Below are 8,574 nucleotides of genomic sequence, written 5' to 3' on the forward strand. Positions count from 1 at the left end.
AAGCTCATTTATTAAAGAAAAATACAACGAAGGTAAAATGTTAGCAGTGATTCTGAGTATAAATTACAATGAACAAAATAACAATAAAAAAATAAAGCACAAAAAATATATATTTTTAAAAGAAAAAGTCTGTGAAATTTGGAGAATAACAGCACAGTTACACAAAAAAGTTAGAGAATTTTGCTGCTTGATTGATTTTATTGTCACATGGAAACATATTCAAGATTACAAGAATGAAACTCTGATTTTTTTGAAGACACCATTATTACAAGAATAAAATTAATTTTTTGTACGTTATTACAAGAATACAATCATATTTTCCCACAACCATTAATTACTTAATTAATTAATTTTAAATTTACAACTACTGCACACAGACAGATGTTTGATTCCAGGTGTGCCCACTTTATGCTGTCTGTCTGTGTCCTTGGACAAAAGACTTCATCTAGACTGATCCAGTCCACTCAGGGCCTGTACAGGACGAACTGTCTCAACAGCAACAATAAAACCATGTTGATGAACAGTAACAGAGTGGTGCTATACCTCACAAACATTAAATTTGACAAAATGAACCTCATCTCAAATCAGAGAGAGACTGATTAAAATGGTAAAGGGTAATTAAATGAGAACTCAACAAATCATGTTCCAAAACAAATTCAAAATGAATTTGGACATAAAGTTTGTCATCAGCATGTTGAAACCTCCAGCAATTCCTCTGAAGGTCCATTTGGTCGCCAACCAGAGTCACAAACACCATCTGGGAAGACAAACACACCAAATTACAGTTAGTTACCAATTAACTGGTTCACATTTCCATTTACAGTTGACCTGGTTCTGTGATTTTTTATTTTTTATTTGATTTTTAATGAAAATGAATCCCCATCTGGAGCTTTTCTTGATACCACTGTACCTGTTCTGTTGAAACCATGTAGACTTGATAGAAACGAGTTCTGTCTAGTTATCTTGAGTTATTCTGAATCTTGACTGTAACTAACCCTGTGTTAGTTACAGATGCTTGATGAAGTGACTATGTTACCCAGACAAGGCTTTTTATTTTTTGTATGTGAGGTTGACTTTACGTCATTATTGTTGACTTCTCATTGGTCTCAATAAGAATGATTGTTCCTTCCAGAACTCGTGGTCTGAGTGGAGACTTATTGATCTCTTTAAACTCTAATTTAACCAGTCAGCAGCACCGTTGTGTCTAATTACCTAATTAGTCCAGGCCAAGGTGAATAACGCTGAGTTTTCAGCGGCATATTGAGAGCTCGAAGATCTGCGTCGTCTGCCAAAAGAGCTACAGGTCTGGAAGACAGACATACAAAACACTGAGGACTTGACCTTCCACCTGACACCAAGCAGCACACAGTGTAATGTGAGTGTAATTACAAGTTTCTTAAATAAACAGGACAAACTTTGTTTAAAATTGATCTGGTTCATCAAATTTTAGTGATTTAACCCTCATTATATGTGCTTTTAATGTGGAGACTTACAAGATGATCATACAACCCCAAATCAGAAAAAAGTTAACAGACCAGAAAAAAAGGCAACACATTCCAACAAAAGTTGAGACACAAAAGCATTTACCATTTTGTAATGTTGTCATTTCTTCTCACAACACTTAAAAGATGTGTAAAGTGTTTCAGGTGTTATTTTGTTCCATTATTCCTGAAAACACATCTGAACAATTAAAAAAATACTTATTTACTGAGGGTCTGCTCCTTTGTCTCTGACAAAGGCAGAGTCTCTAAATCTGGAGTTGGTGTCCGGGTGCCGGACTGTGGCTGCCCACTGCTCCTAGTGGTTGGATTCTGTCTAACTGTAATTCACATGGGTTAAATGAAAATCTCATTATTGTAAGTACAATGACAAATAAAGCAAATTCATAAGGAATGCTACAGCACATTACTGCTGCCATCACTGAAGCTTAAATTATCTTTGTCAAGGGCACTGACAAAACGTCATACCATGGCAGACCCTGGCTTTTGGACTTGTTGCTGATAACAGTCTTGATGGTCTTTATCATCTGTGGGGAATGGCACGCACAGCATATATATATATATATATATTCTCTCCAAAAAACATCTGTAATCCTGGTTTGTCGGACCAAAATACACATTTCCACTATGTGATGGACCAACCCACATGCCTTTGAGCCCAGAAAAGAAACACAGCTTGTGAACAAGGTTAACATATGGCTTCTTTTTTTGTTCACAGAAAAGTGATTAAGTGGCATTTGTGAATGTAATGTAACTCCAAATTGCTGTGCAAAGGTTTCCCAAAGTGATCCCTTACCAATGTAGTTATATCAGCTATTGATGAATGACCCTTCTCGATGCAGTGCCATTTGACAGAGTGGAGATCACATTGCACCCTGACCCTTTATACACTGAAATTCCACCAAATTCCTTAAATCGTTGAATGATATTACGCACTGTAGCAGGTGAAATACGCAAATCCCTTCAAATCTTTTATTGGGGAACATTGTTTTTAAACGTTTCACAAATTTTATGTCTCGTGTTGACAAACTGGACAACCTCTGTCAATATATATAGACTCATTGCTGTCCCTAAACTGCTTCCATCTCAAGATTGAAATGAAATTTGTTAGAGGAAGTCAGAGTACATGTGTGTGAATGAAGGGTAGCACAGTGCTATAGTGCAACTGCAAGAAGTAGAGGCAGTGAAGGTAGATGAATATCAGTACTTGGGGTCAACTGTTCAAATTAATGGTGAGTTTGGGAGACAGGTCAAGCAGAGAGTGCAGGGGGGGAGAAAGTGGGGGGGGGGAGAAAGAGTGATTTGTAACAAAAGGGGATCTGCAAGAGTCAAAAGGAAAGTTTACAGTATGGTACAGAGATGAACTTGTACGGCTTGGAGGTGATGGGGTAAACAATAAGACAGAAGGGTGGATCATGTTTGGGTCAAAGTGAGTGAGTTGTACCGGAACACAGTTGTTGTTGATGGTTCCACACAGTTGGACTCTGCAGTGCAGGTAGACGTCACCATTTTGCCCATAGAACCTGAAGGTGTTAAAGGAGAAATAGCTGGTGGTTCCTTGTCCGTTGCTTTCCACCGTCACTGTTCCATCACTGACGTCAGCACAGCTACTCAGAAACACAAAAACAGAAGTCAGTCTGATGTACGAGGAAATGAACATCTCTATAAAGACAGTATCCTCACTGACAGACACACAAACACATTTCCACACACTGGGTATCACCTCTGTGTGTCCCTCACCTGTTCACGATCAGATCATGTCTGAGAGTCCCATTGGGTAATGGGTCATGAGTTGCCCAGCAAGATTCTATCACCACAGCAACAATTCTGTTATCCAGTCCATCTGCCTCCAGTTCCACCCAGATCTTCTGGTTCAGTTGGATATTGGTTACCCCTTCAATAAGTTGGGTACGAGCAGAGTCCAAATAGACCTTCATGGTCAGGTTATAAAACCATTGTCCATATCTTAACTGCTGGATCACAGAGCTGAAGAGCACAGACACATTGTTTTACTGTTTGATGGTCATTAGGTCTTTGTACAAGGACACATCTCAAGTGAATTCAACTCAGGACTCAGTTATAGCTAAAGGTAAATGGACTGCATTTACATAGCGCTTTTCCATCTGCATCAGGCGCTCAAAGTGCTTCACAAATAATACAAACAAGGTGTTGCTATTAATACCAAAATCAATCAGTTGTCTTGTGGTATTGTCCACAAATACTTCAGTTAGTGAGACATTCTGATAAGTAACACATACAAGGACTAAAAACAAGATCTTGTCAAAATTTGTTGGAAAAGGAATAAATCAATTGGAGACAATTGTGACTCACCTTGTGTTGATTTGAAGGGCAAAGCTGTTTGTATTTGGTTGGTCATAGAAGCAGGAGAAGTCAACCAGCAGATCTACACTGCGAACAATGTCACCAGATGCATTGTGTGACATAATGGTGTTCGTGTAGATCATGTGGGTGCCGTTGCTCTTCAGGGTCAAAGGGTTTCACAAAGAGCAGAAGAGTGAGGAGATGTTCACCAGACTGGAAAATGGGATTTGACTGACAATGAAAACTCACCGTGACCACTGTACCACAGGTGTTGTTGCCATTAAAGGTGAAGGACACCGTGTGGGTCATATTGTCCACCTGACCCTTGCAGGTCTCATCTTTCAGTTGGAGGGTGGTGTAGTCGATGCCCAAATTCTCCAGGAGACAACCAACGAGAGTAACCGAAGCAGTGTTGTCTCTGCAGACCGTTGTCTGGTCTAAACATCCACCAGGAAAGGGGGCAGAATTAATGCAAATAAAAGGAAAAACTCTTTATGAAAGTTGTGTTTTGACTCTGTGAGAACTGTCATCGACTACATAAGTCTACATGCTATTCTTAATTAATATAATTACCTCCGCCAAGGAGGTTATGTTTTCGGTCGAGTTTGTTTGTCTGTCTGTCTGTCAGCAGGATAACTCAAAGTTTTGAACGGATTTTGATGAAATTTTGTGGAGTGGTTGGAAATGACAAGAGGAACAAGTGATTAAATTTTAGTGGTGATCCGGATCACGATCCGGATCCAGGAATTTTTTAAAGGATCTTCACCATTGTGGGATAGGGGGAATTTTGACATTCTAGTTTCTAACTCCACAAAAACAAGGCAGAAAGGCTTGAAAAAAAATTAGGGCGTAACATAGTCAAATGTTCTATCAAACAACAAAGTTTGGTGATGATCGGATCCGGATTCCGGATCTGGTGATCCAGAATATGCAAAAATATAGGGAAAATAGAAAATGTGTCAGTGTGAGGAGACAAATGAAGCTAGAGATGCACAACTAACACCAAATTGTAGCTGAATCTGTACTGATTCAGTAAGGTGTCATCAGATTTGATGTGATTCAAAGATTTGATTTGATTCAAATGTTATGGAGCTAGATCCAGAAGAAAACCGCCATTGCCGAAAAATCGTTTGAACTTTTGAACTAATAAAGACATAAAAGTGATTCCAAGTTCTAGTGGTATGTTGTCATGGTCAAGGATGTCAAATATAAAGGAAAGAAAAGTGTATGTATCATAGGTTTGGTTGGAACACTGAATTGTTGAATAGATCACTGTGCCAAGGAGGGAATCTCTTTAGGGTCAGTGAACCAATGGCCTTGTGTAGCACATGCAACACTTAAAAAAATAGTTCTATTTCAGAATTTACTGTTATTTATTTAAAGAAGTGTTTCATAAATGTTAAAAAATTCATATATTTGCAGTTTAGTTGAATAATAAATTGAATTTTGTCTCTTATTTGTTTTTGTCTATAAGCACATGCAATATCAATATCAGTGCTCAGATGACAGTAGCTTTTGGGAAAGGTGCAAGTTGCAATAAACTGTGATGCCAAGCGCTAAGGATACATGCTATCCAGTCACAGCAGATGAAACTTTTCTTTTTTTACTAGCAATCATCATTGTTAGACTTTTTTAGGTTCAATAATTCCACGGCGTGTAGATGTTATGGCGTCAGTGACCCCATGGCCTTGGTGGAGGTTTGCACTCTCCGAGTGCTTCTAGTTCATAATATAATTCATTCATGAATTTACTTCATTTTCCAGTGTATTAGTCACACCTGTGTGAAGCAGGAAAAACAGTATATCAGTCACACTGATGCAAAAGTCTGAGGTTTTTCTGTGTGTGGAACTTTGAAATCAAATTTCGTGAAAAGAAAAATAATTTAGTAAAGCACATGTGCACACCACAGCCTGTCCTGTTTCTTAATATAAGGATTCTTAAATTCTAAAAATAAGTAAGATGGACAAATAAATATTGTGTTGGACAACAAATTGGATGCTATCTGATGCAGTTTAGACAGAAGAAATCGTCACGTGTTGACAGACTGCCGCCCCACAGCAACATGGAGAAAACAATGGACGGACAGCAAAGCTGTACGCACACCACAGTTTGTGCTGTTTAACACAAGGATTCTTAAGTTACAAAATAAAGCATGACGGAAAACTAAAGATTTTACTCAACGTGGTTTGGACAGAAGAAATCATTCAATGGAAACAGATTACGGCACACAGCGGTGGAAAGGGGACGAGAAAAACAAGAGTCCAGCTCTTTAATTTGGGATTTTTGTTGTGTTTGTTGTCAGGTATTTTTATTTTTGGTGTTTATTCCATTTAGTGCTTTGATTCCTGGCAAAGTGCTATAAAATCAGTTTCATAAATAGTTATAGCATTTTATGAATAGTTCTACATAGTGAAGTTATTTTTCATGATGTGTTTAAGTTGAAATGCCTCCCAAACTCAGAAAGAAAACACGGAGAGTTGGGAACTTCTCGATGCAAAACGCAGACTGAAAGAAAATGTTTCAGCTTCTGAGGATCAGGACAGCAGATGTGTGTCTTCTTGTGTATCAAGTGTCCTACCAAAAGCTGATCCATTCTGGGAGGCAAAAATGGCTCGACAGAAGCACCGGGTGTCACCACCCGCCGTCTTCTCACCACAGAACTCATGAGCGCTGCAGAACTTGCCCTGACAGAAGGCCTGAGGACCAGCTGAGGAGACAGACAGAAGTTATCTTCACCTCTACTTGTCCAACTCATCATCAAACCAACTGTACAGTGAAAAGAATTTTCACAGCACAGAGTTGGATATGGTGAACCGAAAACAAAATTCATTGGAACCAAAACACAATCTTACGGCAGCTGACGCTTGACCTCCAGCCGTCTATCGTGGTGTTTCCACGGAGTCCACAGTCTGTGGCGTAGGCCTCCATGAATGTGCACTTCAAACCGTCCACCGCAGGATATCGGCACAAAGTGTAACTGCAGGCTTGAATGTAGGGCTGTGGGTTGATGTCACAGGTGGTGAAGGGCGCCCCCATCAGGAGAGCACAGCTGCTCCACACAATGGAAAAAGCACAATGTGAAATTAAATGGAAAAGGTGGAACGAAGCATTCAGACAGGGTTCTGTGGTTAGCATGTTTAATAACCGTAAAGTCACGGGATTCACCTAAATAAGGTCAGGTGTTGGATCAGCTGCTCATGTTCATGTTTTTAACGTGTTCTGTAATTTAGCACATGCTTCTAGTATGATGGAGTGATGTTACCTGTCAACAAGATAACGTGTGTTTCTGCTTACCGCTGGGACATCGCGGTGCAATCGATTGTCGGATCGGCAGTGTCATTGTACTGTGTCGCACAGCTAGGGGGCGACAAACAGAAAGTCAACACTGTTCCAGCATTTTCAGGAGATTCAAAGAACATCAACAAAACACAGAGTTTGTGGTATTTTGCTGCCAACTGCACATTTTCCTTCTATTGTCTTTGTTGTCCAAAAGTGTGAGATGAATTCTGAAATCCACAGATCCATATGATCATCACATTCACCTGAATGTAGCACAACTCAAAGTGCATCACTGTGCAGATCAACAATGACACAAATGAGACTGTGAAAGAAACCTGAGTCGTTTCGAAGCCAGTTGGAGTTTTGCTCGTTGGCCGAGTCAATAACCCAACCTGAACCTAACTGGACAATATTTCAACTGTTAAAATCAAAGTGGTCCAGTGACCCAAGAACAACGAGGAACTGAAGATCTGGTGGAACATGATGTCTGTGGGTTCACAGTTCAGGTTTTAACTGACTGCAAAGATACACAACAGATTATTCAACAGAAAGTCATTTTTCTTTTAATTAGTCCAATTGATCCCTAAATATGAGGGTCTATATAAAGGATATAAATGTATGTAATTTCTCCATGTTTCAGTCACCATGAAAACCTACAACCAGTCCACTGTGGTGACACACAGATAAAATGATCAAACTGGTGTCATTGTGCAGTTATTGTGTAAAGTTGGATGTAACTGAGGTCTTACTCAGCGTTGCTCAGTCCCACTTGCTTCATTTGACTCAGCTGACTGGAATCAGAACACAAACCTGTCAGACCGTCTGGAGCAGGTCCTGTCAGTTTGAAAGAGAATTGATCAGTGTAAAGTGGATTCTCAATAATACGACACACACATCATAACATAATATGACTGATGAGTTGGGCTGTCACGATTAGGAATTTCTGGAGACAATTAATTGTCAGACAAATAATTGCGATTGATGAATATATTGTCTATTTTTTTTTTCTTTTTTTTTCCCTTCTTTATATTCTACTATTGTAGTATAATTACACAACTCTGGAAGAACGTTTGGCTTCTGTGAGTGGAGGAACTGGGAATGGTGCAACATTTTTATTTTTATCTTCATTTTACATATAGTCCCAACTTTTTCTGATTTGTGGTTGTTTCTGTTGCATTTCTGAAATTGTTTCTCCTCATCAGTCACGTTTTGTGCTTAAACACTGCATTAAGCTCAAGATTGAACAAATAAATACCTTTGGAAAATAACAGCTGTTAAGTTCAGAGTTCTCACTTGCTTTTTGTGATCCGTGCGTCTGAACATCACCACAGCTTCTTTATGTCAGGGTTTTTTTTTTTTTTTGTGGCTCAGTTCATTCATATATTCTCATTTTTAAATATGTTTTTAAAGATATTTGACCACCTTATTTCATCTCATGATCTCATAAATTCAGCACACGACGCGCACATGGTGT

General features: G+C 39.1%; 1 protein-coding gene across 1 annotated transcript; it reads right to left on the reverse strand.

The window, feature by feature from the left end:
* Window positions 1-686: 686 nt before the first annotated feature.
* On the reverse strand, window positions 687-7,878 carry LOC117505421 (uromodulin-like). The gene is made up of 9 exons (XM_034165066.1): window positions 7,850-7,878; window positions 7,116-7,178; window positions 6,666-6,870; window positions 6,400-6,517; window positions 4,071-4,258; window positions 3,831-3,979; window positions 3,240-3,485; window positions 2,871-3,106; window positions 687-757 (listed from the first exon to the last, which is right to left on the reverse strand). Exons 1-9 carry the CDS (start codon window positions 7,876-7,878, stop codon window positions 687-689), a joined length of 1,305 nt encoding a protein of 434 aa, XP_034020957.1.
* Window positions 7,879-8,574: the final 696 nt, after the last annotated feature.

Source organism: Thalassophryne amazonica, chromosome 23, assembly GCF_902500255.1.
Source record: "Thalassophryne amazonica chromosome 23, fThaAma1.1, whole genome shotgun sequence".
Classification (NCBI taxonomy): Eukaryota; Metazoa; Chordata; class Actinopteri; order Batrachoidiformes; family Batrachoididae; genus Thalassophryne; species Thalassophryne amazonica.

What these genes read in the sequence shown, in the direction of transcription:
- LOC117505421 (XM_034165066.1), bottom strand. Translation starts at nt 7,878, where the DNA reads ATGAAGCAAGTGGGACTGAGCAACGCTGA. An exon ending in CCTGTGGTACAGTGGTCACG is followed by an intron (nt 3,980 to 4,070) that starts GTGAGTTTTCAT and finishes TTGACCCTGAAG; the next exon opens with AGCAACGGCACCCACATGAT. An exon ending in TACCCCATCACCTCCAAGCC is followed by an intron (nt 758 to 2,870) that starts GTACAAGTTCAT and finishes TTGTCTTCCCAG; the next exon opens with ATGGTGTTTGTGACTCTGGT.